The following is a 16,828-nucleotide window of genomic DNA, read 5'->3' on the forward strand; positions in this document are numbered from 1 at the left end:
TGGACTAGAGTTCGACGAAGTTTTATTCGAACGACGGATAACAGATAAAAGACTACCGAACGAAATTCTATTCGGCGCTATCGAATAAATATCCCATCGAATACAAATTTATCTATTCAGATGGACATTTATCTGAATGAGATTTTACTCGGACAAGAATTTATTCAAATTACAATCGATTCGTTCAGGATTTCCTATGGAAAGAAAATAATCGAATTGAATGAAATATTAAGAATTATTTTTAAGAATTATTCTTAAGAGTTATAAAATAATGATCATGCTGAAAATTTCAAAATTAAATTAGCACGTGGTATTTTGATAAATAACACTATAATACAGATTATTATTGTAATGAAAATTTTGCCATGTTAAAGACTAAAGCTTCATGTTCTCCGAACTTAGTCCATTTGTTTTGTTCAGTTCACTGGACAGAAAAAAAAGAATGAAAATCAAAGTAGACAGGCAATCAGAGCTATAAAAATTCTTCTGTCTGCACCCTCTACTATCTCAGCGACTTCCCCAGCAAGTGTCTAGTGTGCTGCAACGAAATAGCCACTTCATCCACCGTCGGGGATCCTTGATGTTGGTTAAGACGATACTTAAAACCAGGCAGGACATTTTAAGGTTACGACTTGAGGGTCGCCAAGGGAACGTGTAACCGATTGCACGATGCACACACCGATTTATTGCCGACAGAGTCGAGATGCGTATCTATCCACTTTCCTTGACGATCCGAATGCAATTTTGAATCAGAATTTAAGCGATCATAGCGACTACTTCGATAGCAATAACCGTATACTCATTTCCATCAACCATCGAAGGAGATTTAACGATGACAATGAAACTGTTGGTTTTTATGATTCGACTATACATGGTCGACAAATTCGAATAATTTGTATGCTTCTTTGCGAATACTATGGTGGTAGAAAATAATACCATAATAACTATTTCATTTGAAGATATGTAAAAATACTCTGTTACACTCTTTTCAACTCATTAAAATAATCAAGATATAAAATCAACTTCTGTTTAACTTTTGATCTTTAAAAACTGTAATTATTATCTTTTAACGAAAAAGCTCCAAAAATTGAACTCGAACTGCGACTTCTGTTACATCACAGGTGTCCCTACTCCCGACCTAACCGAGGCTCCTTTACATACAACTTCGAACCTTTCTTTAAATTCCGATTCAACTCCGATTAATTTCTCCTTAGTCACGATTACTAATCCGCGAATTAACTTTCATAAGCCAAGCCATTTTGCAATTTCCAGGTTTTCTATTCCCGAGGCGCGGACGAAGCAAAAACTTGTTAATCTAGCAAGTTTAGCCAGCAATCTATACGTCGCGATAAATCATGGAAGAACATGTGCTTCACCTCAAACATGATTTACGTTTGTAACTGTGCGTTTATCGTTCAAGGAACCCGCGCTGTTGTCACTTTAAAAGATCGATGATTTATCGCTACGGGTAGAAAATTTACATACCGCTTCTTCTTCAACGTGCAAGAACAAACTCGTGATTGGTAATACGCGGCATTTCCCGCGCGTATTCACCGATCTCGTAAGAAAATATTCAATTTTCCTGCTGCTTAACGCTACCGTACATATGTGCGCCAGCGGCGATAATTATCCACCTCGTTTTAATAAACACGAAGCAGCACTCCGAGTTTCTTTGTAACATCTTTCCACACGTTACAACCGTTTTAATATTTATCTACAAACAGTAGCCTAACGCGTTCGTTATTAGCATACTTGCGGCAATCCACGCCTGGCTATGTTGTGTAAAAAAAGACAGCTTAAATCAATAATATATGCAATGTCTAGACAGTGGATCGTTATGGAAATTCGCTCGACACTGATTTATGGGGAAAAAAATATAGACACCGATTTATATCATGTACCACAGAGATTTGACTTGATTTATGAAAATACGTGTTAGCTGCTGAATATTATTAAAAATTACTATTTTACATCATTGTATGTGTCGCACATAATGTAATAACAATAACAACAACATCAATAATAATAATCAAACAATTTTCTATTATTATACTCTATTAAGTTTTCTATTATCTTCTAACGCCTGAACTATAACGTCGCAACTATACGAGAATTTTTCACGTAATTTAAGGAACTCGATGAACGGCTAAAAACCACTACAGACGTAAAACGTGAGAAAGTCGACCAGAGAGCGATAGAGAATCCAGGTCGGAGTGTTCCAAGCCATTATTCAATTTACTTTCAGATATTCAGAAATATGATTTACGTCGATAGCCGTAGGGAGCCAAAGCACGTACACACTGTCGCATAAAGGCGCATACATACACATACACATACACACACGGAGTTTCGGAGTTGCAGACACTACGATTTATCGCCCCACTATCAGAGATGTATTTTCATTTTCCTTGGTCCCTGTAAAATGTACTTCGGAAGTTCAACCCGGCCATGTGTAACTTGCGTCGCGACAACCCCGAGTTTCAGTGCCTCAATTTATGCAACAATATTGAATCTCTCGAGGGTTGTTGCAAATGTCTCAATCCTCGGAAGACTGTTGACCGAGTCTGTTTTGACGTGCTTTTCACAGACGTTGTTTGTATTGCCTATTCTCGACGGATAAGTTGAATTTTCTCTTATTAAATACTGCAACTACAAAGCCCCAAACGCGACAGACATTGTTCTATAACAATAACAGAATTGAGACTAAAATGTATTTATGTATTTCCATACGTATCATTTCAGCTAATGATTGACTTGATTCATAAAATTGTTAAATTATTTCCAGCATTTTAGAACTATTAAAAGAAGAAATATAATTCTATTTAACTCACGTATCCCAGAATTGATATAGAATATTTTTATTTCGCTTAAAGATTCACAATTATACTAAATTATACATATTTCTTTAATAGTGAGCTGAAAAGTGAGTGGAAAATAATGCATAGATGTTTTGAAAATCTTTTAATGTTTTCTCCGCTTAAAATAGATCCATAAAATCCAGAATCTAATAATAACATACAAAAGCAAACTGAATGTTTAATGACACGGAAAATAGCATTCAACGTTCCAACGACTTGTCGACGAACATAAACTCGGTGCTGGTAGCCCAGACATTTCTCCATTAGACTCATCAATCCGCAACACTTTTTCCCCGCCTCGCAGTGTGCAACTTTTAAGGTGCTCAGCGCACGCCGAAGCCTTTCTGTTTTATTCTGTCTTTCCAATAATGGTTTTTTAAGTACCACACAGTCTGGAATGCCGTCCTCCGCAACCCCCGCCGCCCCCCACCCCCCACCCCCTATCCCCGGCGCTGTTACCACCGAAATTGTTTCGTCTCCGAGTTTATTTATCTCGGCAGTTATTTAAGTTCCTGCACCCCTTTTACGCCTCTTGCTCAAAGGTTTCAATAAACCGATCTTAAGCCCCGGTTATTTTTCCAGGCTGTCCTGATCTTTTTACAGACGAATAAGCGCCCGCGCGATCGGTGCTTTCGCGTATCGCGCGAATTCGGGATTCCGACCATTTCTTACGAAACCGTAATTATTTCAGACTTCGATTCAACGCTTAATTGTTTTCTTTTCCCACGTGTCGCGGGCGTAACGAATGTCCAACTGGAATCGAAACTCGACGGAACGAGAGAACCAACCTACGCTCTTATCTGAAGTTCTCTCACATGGATCATGAATATAAACATTTATATTAGTCTAACGAGAACAGAGGGGTTACGTTAAAGCAATACAGTCATCGTACAGTGAGAGCAAGGAAATCTCACAAACCATCTGTACACGACGGAGTTTCATATGTGCCTAACAATCTACACGCTATGTAAGCTTTTGGTTGCTCGAAACGTTCACATAATGAAATTCTTTAAGCACACACTGCTGCGGCGTTCAATGCGAAGTTACAATAAAATTTAATTTTAAAACTCCATTTTCGAGAAGATCGATCTTAAAATTTTTCATTTTTGTTTTTAGTTGTCACCGATTATTCTGCCTCCGTCGTGATAATGTTTCAAAACATTAATCGTCATGTAGTAAAATTCAGCTCGATATTTTTGAAGAACGAGTCTTAATCGAAACAGATTGCTGCAGAGGCTACTCGAAATAAAATCTCTTGTTGCGAAGTTTTCCTTCGAAATACTATCTTTTTGTTGAAAATATTCTTTTGAGAACTGTTTCTACTGTCATACATGGAATAAAAAAAAATAACGTTATTATTTTTATTTTTAACAGTTAAATTATTATTTTAAATAAAATTAATTGATTATATTAAATAAAATTATTTTTAACTAACAATTATTCCCTATTTTCATGTCAAATAAAAGTCGTCCAGATTTACTAAACAGCGAGTATCGTTGAGCGAAATCTTTGACGTCCAATCGTTAGAATGTTGTTTTCATTCACCGGCGTGTCGACCAGAGTCAAAGATGTCCGCGGAGAACTGCCCCGTCAAAGTATCCGGCAATTAAAGCTCCGTATCCGTGGGATACTCTCGATTTTACTAATTGGTCGCAAGGAAACGATAAGCGCGCGACAGAGACAGCTGAAACTAATGGCGTTGCGTAATGCCGAGAGAGAAATTTCAGCGGTACGTACTGTCACGAGTTTAAAATAAATTACCGCGATGCAGGCCGATGACCTGGCCCGCCCAGCACGTGCAAAAATCTTTCCCCCCCCCCCTGTAGCATCCACGCCACACGCGGAGCCAACAGCATCGTAAGAAAACGATTCGGCCGCAAGGATTTCTAATTGGGAACACTTTAAGGCCATCACGAACGCTCAGCGTCTCGTCTCTAATTTACAGTCGATAGATAACTCGGGTGTTCTTTACCTCCAACCGTTTGTTCCGCCTGAATCCGTATCTTTCGTTCTCAAACAAGGGAACACGTGTGATTTCTCGCTAACGTCCGAACAGGATTAGGTATAGTTTTTACTCGAACAACGAAACAAATTTTATTCGTAGAATTTATTCGTAATGTTATTCGAATACATAGTCTAAATGTTATTCGTATACAACAGCAAAAGTTCCCTCGTTTAATAATTATATTAATACATGTCGAAATAACGAAAAAAATAAATATTCTAGTAGATATTCAAAAATTGGTATTTACAACATTTATTTGTGAAACGAACATATTCTCTTCAGAAAAATTAATTTTCTGCGAGGCAGCAACATCTTCTATGTTTGAATAACTTTATTAGAACGGCCACACAGATCACGAATCTGAATCGTTTCCATGTGTTTAGGTTACAGAAGTATAATGTTGTTAAAACTCTCGTAAAAGCAGAACAACTTCGCATTAAATCTATATTTACGCTCTGAAAAAAAAACGCTGAATGTTCTTCAAATACGTAACTATAAATCTCTAAAGCTTGTAACTGATATGTTTAATAATTTTCTTTAAAAAGTTCCTGAATAACGCCTGCTTTCTTTTACCGCCTCGGTAGGGAGCCGCCTTAAATATCAAGAGAAGCCAGAATTACATTAGGGAAAAAAAGAACTGAGAAACAGTTGTTTGATAAAGAAGGGGAAGAAAACGAAGGCGAAGGCGAAGACGAAGATGAAGACGAATACGAAGAAAAAGACGAAGACAAAGACAAAGATGAAGATAAAGAAGAAAAAGAAATACTACAATAATGGCGTACAATATCCAATTAAGGTAGTGTGAAGTACGAGTATCCGATATCATAATATAATTTGCACCATAATATGTGTATCCATTCTTTAAAATATAGTCTTCGAATTTATTTTCGCAATTGCTCTAACGTTATTCGTCCAGTTGATCTGAGATTCCCCACGTTTGGAATTATAAAAATCAAATATTATGAAATTAAGTATCGAAAAATCCCGAGACCAATTGAGTCCTATACAAGTAAATTCTTATTCGAACAACAACTAACTTCGTATTCACATAAATTCTTATTCGAACAAAATCTTATTCGATTAAATTATTATCTAGAAAAATTTCTACTCATCAATGTCGAATAAAAATGTATTTGTTAATCATTATCCCTTATTCGCCATGCGAATAAAGTTATGCCTAATTTTGCACAAATCTCATTTTACCGTCCAAAATAATAATAATAATAACACGTAAATAAAAAATACTTTTCAATTCGTGCAAGTATAACAGTGAAGCAAAAAACTTCATTTAACAGTATTAACACTGTTGAATGTAACTGTTACTTAAAAATACCTTATGGCTTGAACAAAGCTTGATATATGCAGTTTTGAAATTTTATTTATACGAACTCGAAACTATCATACGTGTTTAGCTTTCGAAGAAATTAGGGTTTCCTCGCTAATTATAAGTCTCTTTCAGGCGAACTATCGGGCACGGGTCCTCAATTAAAAACGAATTAATCTCTGTATCAAAGAAACTTCAAATCACCGGCGAAAGTGTAACTAAACAGAAATTAATCACCTCGTACCAGCGAAATGTACGTCAACCGCAGCGTTAAACCGTGAAAACGTTTCGAAAGTATTGAGTGGATCTTGTAATTAATATTTCCACCGCAAACAATGGGATTTCACGCGCAATTAGTCCGCCGGTTACGCATAAACCGCAAAACGTCGATGGACTAACGGTGGGGTTAAAAGTGTCGCTCTCTCTCTCCATATCTCTCTCTCTCTCACACACACACGCGCGCACACTACATTCCGTTTTCGCACGTGGGGTTGTTAAAACATCAACAAGTACAACCGCTGCGATTCTAAGTGCACTCGCTGTCCCACCCAGCGGGAGAGCGTTGCTATTATTGTTGCTGGTGCATTCATGTACCTCGACACGCGTGAGACACGTTTTATGCGGACGATATTAAACGATACCGAACAATGCCGTCTTGCCAGCCTATAAAGGAAAATATTTCGAAATCGTATTACGTTAATGCTCCCATTCCCTGCGGTCCGACTTTCAACCGTTGGAAATTATCAACAGGTTCGTGAATTACTTAACCTTTGTACGAAATTTCTATAGTGTCGTCGATAAGTGGATTAAATTGACCCAGCGTCTCTCGTATCTACGGGAAACAAGTCCCAAGAATAAAATCGGTTTGTTTAATTGCTACAATTTATTACTTTCACTATAAAGAGTTTACACATCTTTTAAAATGGCATAACTTTTATAAAACTGATTTAAATGACAAACTTTTTGCAAATGTTAAAGGAATTAGTTCACTGTGCAATGACTAAATGTACCTTCTTTGAATTTTACTATTACTTTATAAATAATATTCTTATCTTATCCTTCAAAAATGTGCCCCATTCATGCAAATCATCCCCAAGTAATCGAACCGTAGATCCCGAACAGTTTAAGAAGATGCAGCGAAACCAGAAGATCCCGTTAATTGATAAGGTGTTATCGAATAGGACACGAGACGCGACGCGTTCAACGGAGCATACGTCAGACGCGTGTCTGCGGGGCAAATAGCATCCTGGCAATAATTACCGCTAGCACGGTTCGTGGCCGAATGGACCGGTCAGTTTCGAATTCGTTGCCCGGAGGTTTCGTGCAAGCTGCACTTTCGAGAGAGCATCGAACAGCATTACAAATTGCAATGCACGCACAACCTTATACGGATGCGAGAAAGCGGGCTCTCTGGCTTCGCCTGCCTCCTCATTCCCCGCCACGTTCAGCCGTTAACCCTCCTGATCCGGACCGTGGAACCCGGTCCTGGACATCAAACAGGACCAGATATGCTGTTGCAGCGTCGAACTGGTATACGTGCGGTAGCACAGCTCTCTCTCTCTCTCTCTCTCTCTCTCTCTCTCTCTCGCTCTCTCTCTCTCTCTCTCTCATTCTCCCGCAATCTTTCACAATCGCTCTATCTCTGGCGCTCCGCGCCTGCTTGTTCTCTTTCTTTCCGTGGACCAGGTGCAATCGACAGGTCGCTGGCATTGCGACCGCGAGATCCATTCATTTATCGATTGACCTTTGATCGGAAATAGATATCGCTAGGAAAAAAACTTCATTGAAATCGGTTAACACGTTCGCTACTACCATTTGTCTCGGTAACTGCCCCCATAGTAGTAATGCTTGATTAATGCGCCGACGGCGCCATAATGGCCATCGGCGATAGGTGTTACCTATCCGTTTAGAAATGGAGCAGAAGTTCTTTTATGTTGGACATCGATTAAAATGGTGTAATTAGAACGACCTGTGCATATGAAATGTCCAATTCCGTAATACTCCAAGTTTTTTTTTTTTCATAAATTGTGTAACGAAAAATGGGATCAGATAGCACGCGCGTGCTACGTACCATGTACACTGGTTGCCATTATAAAATACCTGAGAAATTATTAGTACAGTAATTCGAAATAATACTCACATTAGAATGCGTCTTATGTAAAGCAGAATAGTTTATTTCCAAGCAACATTTTCCATAAATTTTGCAGAAAGTAACGTATTAAATGAGAAATGTTATTTATAGCGGTGTGACGGAAACGAAATTCGTTGATCGTCGAATGAGTTCGCAATTGTGTTGGCGGAATAGCTAGAGAAAACTTGTTATCCCAGCGGAATAATATTAAAATTATCGACATTATAAAAGTGTATTTTCATACTGATAATATTCCAGTTTTCGTTTGGTCAGCACGCGCGTAAAGACATGGATTGTATTAACTTGTAAAATTATACTATTTTGGTTTAAATTACAGATCTTTTTGTAACTCTCTGCAAAATTTATGTTACTTAGAAATAAATCATTTTGCTTTAATTTTATATATATTAATTACAACGCATAACATGGTTACGAGAAAATACGTCGCATTTATTAAAATAAAAGAACTACGGTAGCTATTGTCGAAACAAATTGTGATTACGAACGTATTAATAAGCCTTTAAATGTTACTGGCAGATTTAAAGCCACATTTCACGTAGATACGTTTAAGGGACTGTAAATATCATTTCGATTAAATCTATTTCCCTACCATTGTGGTCACAGTTCAAAGGAATTCAGAAATTACTCGATTGCTTTCGCGGACAATAGAGAGAGAGAGAGAGCGAGAAAGGTGGGGAACAATGAAGGAATTTGAAATCAAAAAGACAATAGGGATCAAAGTGAAATAGATCCACGGTTGCTCCGCAAAGCTCTTCTATTCTCGTGACGAAACGTCAGGAGGGCGAACCTACGCAAGAACTTCGCCGGGATTAGATACGGACTATTTTCGGTTTGTTTCTCATACTTTGTCTTTTATCCCGCATATTCTCTATTTTCATTGCTCTTCTTTTCATTGTTGACAAATCCTTTTCTATTAAAAGCGCCGAGAAAACATTAACCCTCCAACCGCGAGCGACGCAGAGCCGGTAGAGGATCCCCGTCAAAAGAAACTTAATTTAGAAATTCTTAATTTTAACCCTCCTTTCTTGCGTATAATGAGATCCTGGAATAAAAAGTATACCATTCTGTTTCAAAGAAAATGAGAGCTTCGTATGCTCTATTATGTGCCACTCGACAACAAGCAACATTGGCCGGGAACTTTTTTCCTATCGTTAAAGACAAACTGGTTATTCAAGCGACTTGTTTGAAATGCCCCAGCCGATAGAAATCGTCCAAGAAAGTAAAAGAAACTAGTTGCAAAGAAAAGCGTAACTAATATTAAAAGTTTTAAGATAATGGACGTTAGGAACAATAAGTTGAAGTTAAATATGACGCAGGTTGAACACGCGACATCTTAAAGACGTCCGCTTTACATCCATTTTAAATCCGAACAACTCCCGCCTGAAATGGACTTTTTTTAAGACGTTAAAACGACGTTCAGTTCCATACGTCTTCTCAAAGAAGTAAATTTGACCGGTAAAATTAAATCAAACGCGAACGGTGAAGTTAACCTACTTCGCCTGGGCACGGTTCAGCTGTTATAGAGCGTACGGCCAAGCATTTTTATCCTATTTGTGTATGCAGGTTATTCGCGGACAAACCGGCTGGAAAATTATAGTCTACCAATACCGTCCATTGTACTAAAATGACTTCGGTCCGCCGCAAAGTGCGCCTCGAATTTGCCGGGCTCGGTATTCAATCGAGAACTATTGCGAACGAGCATGTGCCCTGGTCAAAATTCGTTGGGGTACCAGGCGTTTCTTATTCCGCCACGGTCGCGCGATTCCGCACCGCTATTTCGCCGTCCCTGTTTCCGAATTTAAATTTACCTCCGACGCGTACTCGGCCTGACCGTTCCGCGAAATTCAAGCGGGCATCGTACCTTTTTACGTCATATCGAGAAACGAATCGGCAGGGGAGAAGGGGGGGAGGGGGAGACGGGAGGCACGAAAACGAAAGGAGAGCAAGGGGAGCAAAAGAAGAAAGGGCAAAAACAGTGCGGGACGGAGAGCGGGTAAAAACTTGGGAAGCTGCAACGCGGTCCGTACGTGTCTGGAAAGAAGAGAAAATTGTGGAGGGAAAGCAGAGAGAGAGAGAGAGAGAGAGAGAGAGAGAGAGAGAGAGAGGGATCGGGTGGACTTAGAAATGGAAAGAAAAGGGCGGAAAACCACTAGCGACGTTCCGCTCAAAGAGTGTTGCTCGCTATCGCGAACCGGATTCGTATTTAGCGGTGCCTCTACCCTGTTCTTTTCCCGCCAAGACGGCTCAAAGCCTTTCAGCTTCCGATTTTCCTAAGATCTTAAAATTATGCAGCTGCACACGCTCGCGAAAAAGAGGATCTCAGGGAATTCTGTATTCTGCGGGTTTCAAGCTGAAACTATCGAGCCCTGAAACGCGACTAATCAAGGCTGCGTCTCGTAACTACAAGATCGCCTAAAAATTTTCAATTTTCATACATCACAATTGATGGAACAATGAATTAAGCATGACGTATTTGAGACTGCACCGAAAAACGATATTTTTCTAAAAAGAGATTTTTGATCGGTGAAAAAAAGAGAAACAGAAGAAAGTTAATGTATTCTTGTTTTGTAATTATAAAACCAACCGAACCTTTTATTACACAAAAATTCGGCACAGAATAGGATAAAATAAAATAGTAACAATAATTTAGTAATTTACGAGACCACCGCTATCTTCGATCAGTTAAAATATTCGATTTTGCATACTTTCGTAAAGTGAAATTGTTTCATTTTATATTATTTCGAGGATTATTTTCCTTCATATGTGAAATAAAAAGCTGACGAAGTAACTCATTGTCAGAAATTGCTATTGTTTCAAATGGATCGATGTTAGTTGTATTTTCAAATAACAACAATTACTTGAAACAGTTATTTCAGATTTTCGTTGGAAATCAAATTTGACCAGGTCTGTGTGTTATCTTGAAACTATGTAACTGCGCCACTGATTTTGATGGAACCGAAACTTTGACCATTAGATAGCTTATATTTCTGGGAGTAACACCGGCTATATTTTATCACACTAACTTATTAGGGGGGGTCCAATGGCGATGGTAAAAGTGAAGTAAGTCGGAGAAAAACGAGCGTCCGTGCGGCTTTTATTGCATACGCTGCTTATACCGTTAAGGATAATATATCAAACTGGTGTGTAGAAGATTTGTTGGCAATAAAAAGAACTACGAAAAAAGGTTCCCCATAGTGAACATCAACCTATTACAGGTATCTTACAGTAAATATTTTTATTTTACGGGTGTAGTAAAGCGAAGGTTGAATTCATGAACCGCGTTCTGCTTTTTAGTTGACAGAAATTCTAAACTTAAGTATGTATCGTTGAAATATGGCAACTAATTAACATTTCCTTTTTCTTCGCAAGGTTCAAGAAATTCAATTATAGCAATTACTAATAACTAAAAAACAAACACAATTGTCGAGCATGCACTTTCTTCGTTTAATAACGAATGATCGATCGTGCGTACGTATTTCATTATGGCTTTTTCGTGTATTTTATTTCACTCGTATATTATGTCCAGTGTTATTGCTCGAGACGTGAAAAACGAAAAACACACGATCCATGAATCCGTCATGCACGAAACAGATAAACTTAAATAAACAAAGTTACACGAAGAGTTCTTTCACATTACTATTTCATAGCTATTTTTACGCGTCCCGCAGCAATACAAAATATCGAGTTGTTTTTCAGCAATATTGCTTTTTCTTCTGGAAAGAATTCTCACCGTAGAAGAATGTTTCTCTATCTCTCAATGAAGATTCAGTGTACTTTATTTACGAAATGTGTCCCAGAAACTTTCCAGATTCCCGGGCGAGCTTCGCAAGCTCCGAGAAAGTTCTGAAGAATCCGGTCGAGGGAGTCTTCTTAAAGTCTTTCCACAAATATTCCCGCGCTTCCTAACGATATTTACGTTATCGAGGCGGAAGATAAATAAACAAAAAAAAAAAAAAACGCGAGACCGATAGATTTGCGACAGGAGAATTGTACAACTTTCCGCGGCACTCGTTTGGCTTATAACACTAAAGTCAGATATTTCTTAAGTCTTAAATGTCAAAAGGTTATTCCAACACGTCGGTTCTCTCTAATACTATTATGCTACATTCGAATAGATTGGTATTAATTTCAAACTGTTAGCTGCAATTTAATTAATAAATGTACTTTGATTTTATTGGAATTCTTGAGGTCTATATTGGACAGCTATGTTAATTTATTTTCCAATAATTTGGAAATATCAATGTTATCTTAATAATAGTGTTATTAGTTATTAATTAATTGTTCCGAGACCAGAAGAACCGAATGATATCAAAGAAATTTATTTAATACAGTAAAGACAATTCTCGTTTAAACTCCTGTACGAAGATGCATTTATGTTGATACATGTTTAGCGTGGATTAAAATAATTGTTCAACTTAATTAGAATGGAATTGCGATGAGATTTCGATCAAGACACTTGGTGAAATAATAATAATTTATTTGTATATCGGAACTCGTCGCAGCAAACGAGCGCAAAGTCATTTTAATCCATAATAAAATTCTGCAATAAAATCGATACGAACTTTTGTATAATCGCAAAAATAAATAAACAAGGCAACAGTTGCAGCTGGGTACAGATAATTCTAGTTTCGCTGCAGGATTATCAAAAAATTTCTGATTCCGCGTGCACAACTCGAGAAGTAACATGAACAATTTATTTATTATCGCTACTATCTCAAAAAGAACTGATTACCGGACACGAGTCGGCTCTAATTAAAATGTTCTTATATAACAAGACCAACTGGAAACTACCGTGACACATATGAAACGGAATCGGTCCCGACATATTGGAGCGAAACATTGCGAGAGATAATTAGACGATACATCGTACCATAAATAACCGTGGTAAGAAAAGTTTCGACGACAATAAGTGCATTAATTGATATGCCTCAAGGACAAAGGCGGAGAAACGATGAAAGAAAAGATGATGAAAGCGACGAGAGCAACAGAAAGAGAAGGACAATGTGTAAGCTCGCGTATGGGAAGAAGAAGAAGAAGAAGAAGGAAAGAGAGGGTGCCCCAGTTGGCACGCAAAAATAGTGATCGCGACTGAGTTTTGCCAATTTAAGAAACTGTTTCCCTCGATCCCATTTCTGGAACTCTCGGCGAGGCTACGGAGTACCCCATTCTGGCAATCTGTCGTTGCTCTGCCATCCTTTCTTACCGCACCCTCGGTTTGTCAGTCAAAAGGAACGTATTCGGGCGAACTTCGTTGTTACGACCGACTTCTGCAAGTTTCCCCGTTACAGCTCGTATTTTATTAACACAGTGCCGAGAAATCAACCCCAAAAGTTCTTAAAATCTATAAAAATCTATGTAATTTAATCAACGAAACAAACTGAGAAGTTAAATTTATTATAATAGATGGTACTTAAACTTGTTCTAATAGAATATTAGAGAGCCGGTTACTGTGGGTAACCAAATGCTGCGGCTTTAATTTGTTTTTGGGCATAATTAAATTTAAATTCATTGAACAAGTTTATTTTTTAATTAAACAAAACAATTATTCTTCTAAAGGATACTAAAGAATCTTCCAAAGAATTGATTTATTCTTTCATTTTGTCTATCTTTTACTAACGAATTCGTCATCCCCACATAAAAGTTAAAATATTTCTTTTAGAATACTGCAACCAATAAATATACATATAGACCGTTATAAAAATTGCTCTGAAAATCTTCCAAATTTTTTTTACTACGGCATTACTGAATTTAGAGTAAACGAGTGTATTTGAACTACAGTTTACAAAATCAAATTGTAGAGAACATAATGAAGTAGAGAATGTAGTTTCGGTGAAGTTGTCATGTCAAACAACTGTAAATCTCGTTTGACCATTTTCAGCAATAGTTCTGACGATGAAGAGCGATGAAAGAAGAAAGTCACGACAATTCGTTGATATAGACCGCTCAAATTAAATCAAAGCGTATATCTAAACGCTAGTAATGTTATCAAATTTTCTATAAAATGTTTATTCGGTGCGTATAAAGTAACTTACCCCTAAGTGCATCCGCTGTTGACGCCAGAGGACCTTGCAGAGTTCTGCTGTACTGCTGGATTATGAAGTGGAAATCTTCTTTCGGTAAACGTCTCAACGTTTCCTCGGTCTCTATGCTACAACACATGCCGTTGCACGTCGCTGAAACAAAATTAATAATTAATCAAAATAAAATATTAATTCGTTTGAGGAGAAAATCTGAACCGTACCGCGTCAAATATTCCAATTACGTAGGAAGTCGCGCATTCGTCATTCCCGCGAATTACCGCAGCAGAAACAGTGTTGTAAAATCAACGGGGTTGTAATAAATCAGACGTGCATCCGTATGGAAATACAAACGGGAAAAAGGCAAGATAGACCGAGACTCATTTATCGTGTTACGCGTAACGAGCTATCCGAAAAAATAATTACTAGACTGTGGATCTTCGTGCAAGGAAAAATATTTTATCTACTCATTTTTATCATAAATATACAATATCCGTAGTCTAGTAATTGCCAAGCGTTTTCAATTTGATCTTGGATGTTTCTAATACTCTGTAAAATGACAGAACTTTAAGTAATCCACAGCCGCTTGGAAAGACGTAAGTTCAAGGTTTTTATAATTTCAATAATTGTAAAAGAGAAAGATCAGAACCCACTAATCCTGGCGCTGATTGTATTACAATCTGAAAGTTATTGAAACTTTCGCACTTGCTCGCTCGTAGAATGAAACTTCGCTTCCTACGTTCCAAAATTCTTGTTCCGACAGAACTTCGAGGAATAAAGTTTGACGTCTTCGAAGCACGCGGCAACGCGACGCGACGAACTCCTCGTGAAACGTCAGTCGGTCACGATGATAACGACTAACGATTATAGCGATGACTGAACGGATCTTTTTGCAGATGAAATTATTGTTCGCCGGAAACACAAGAAGAACGTTCCGCGTCTCGAGTCTCGACCTCGCCTCGTCGTCTGGTACAATTACGACACGAAGGAGACGATTGCTCGATAAAATACGATAGACTGACATCTATGTCGCGGGGGTCATGGACGGGGACAAATAGAACGGGGCTAACGGGACCCTCAAGAGGTCCTGGCGCGTTTCAATAGGTCCTTTTGGCCTCGTTCTAGGTTTCAGACCACCTCTTTCTATTCGCCGCCGATCGTCTGCCCTCGCTGCAATTGTACGTGTGCCCCATTTTCGCCAAACTTATTGCACCCCCGCGCGCACGATTTGCTTACTTGCACGCGCCGCGCAAACAACCGGTTTCCTCGAATCCCTCTGAACGGTACTAGGCAAAATATTATTTCAAATTGTACATACTTATTTTTATTCGAACAACCAAACACATTTGTTACCTAATTTACGCTGTACTTCTTTCACGTGATCTGAATTAAATCTGGCGAAACGTTAGCCTTCCTTCCAATTTCGACAAAATTTAATAAAATGCTATAGCGAATATTATATACGAACTTAGTGAAAGAAAATGAAAAAAGGTCATCTAAGAATATTTATATTAGCAACGAAAATGAAGTCGTACTTTAGTATATTACGGTTCAATTATTTTAAATTTACGTAAATTTGTAAGTTAAATTTACATTCTGAATTCGATGAAAACGCTCATTGCGCGAAGATTAGCGTACACGATGAAATCATTATTTAAAAATGTGTCCCGCAGAAAGTGAAAAGTACAAAGTTCGCCGTACAGAATTTGTATCTTCACGATGCAATGAAACGCGTGCATCGCATGATCGCGAACTGCAAGGACATTGATTGAAGGTAAACAAATGTTTCGTGGAGATATAATATCGTGCTGATAAAAAAAAAAAAAGAAAAAAGTGTAACGCATCACGTGAACATGAAGTATCTCGTGTATCAAGAGATGCGCGACCGCTTCTTCTGCAATTTCATTCAATTCTCCGCGAGTTTCATTTAACAAGCGTCACGCAACGGAAATTGAAAAAGTAACTGATGCTTGTAATCGATGACACGTTCGTAAAACTGCAACTGCAATCTACTATTCTATAAAAAGATTGGTTTGATATTTTTGCAAACATGGCGTGGGATTCTCTTCGATGGATCGAATATTTCTTGAACTGCGAACGATCGAAGTTAATTTTTTAACGCAGAGTGATTTTTCGATTCTGCCTACTGCCATCTTTACAAACAATTAAAATTTTAAAAAATTCTATATTAATGTAATAAATATTCACCATCAATGGATTCTATAATGATAACAGGAAAATAAGGTTTCATTTCATAGATTTAATAAGACAAACATTTCCACAGTTTGTGTTTTAAAATTGCTGAAATTATAAAGTCTCTTTCATGAGAAATGATCGAATAAATTTCTTAATCCAAGTATACGCTGCAATAAAAATTCTGGAAAGTCTAAATGAATTCAAATTTACCAATCTTACCTAGCAGCATACATTAGCCTATTATAACACTCGGTAGATTAATTGTTAAACAGCCCA

At 37.8% G+C, this 16,828-nt stretch overlaps 1 protein-coding gene across 1 annotated transcript in view; it reads right to left on the reverse strand.

Moving 5' to 3' along the window:
• Dally (division abnormally delayed protein) overlaps window positions 1-16,828 on the reverse strand; it is a 187,525-nt gene that overhangs the window by 163,752 nt on the left and 6,945 nt on the right. The window contains exon 2 of the mRNA XM_078185960.1: window positions 14,372-14,512. Within this exon, the coding sequence (XP_078042086.1) occupies window positions 14,372-14,512 (141 nt within the window). The remainder of the gene's footprint in view (window positions 1-14,371; window positions 14,513-16,828) is intronic.

This window comes from Augochlora pura, chromosome 1 (assembly GCF_028453695.1).
Source record: "Augochlora pura isolate Apur16 chromosome 1, APUR_v2.2.1, whole genome shotgun sequence".
NCBI classification, from domain to species: domain Eukaryota; kingdom Metazoa; phylum Arthropoda; class Insecta; order Hymenoptera; family Halictidae; genus Augochlora; species Augochlora pura.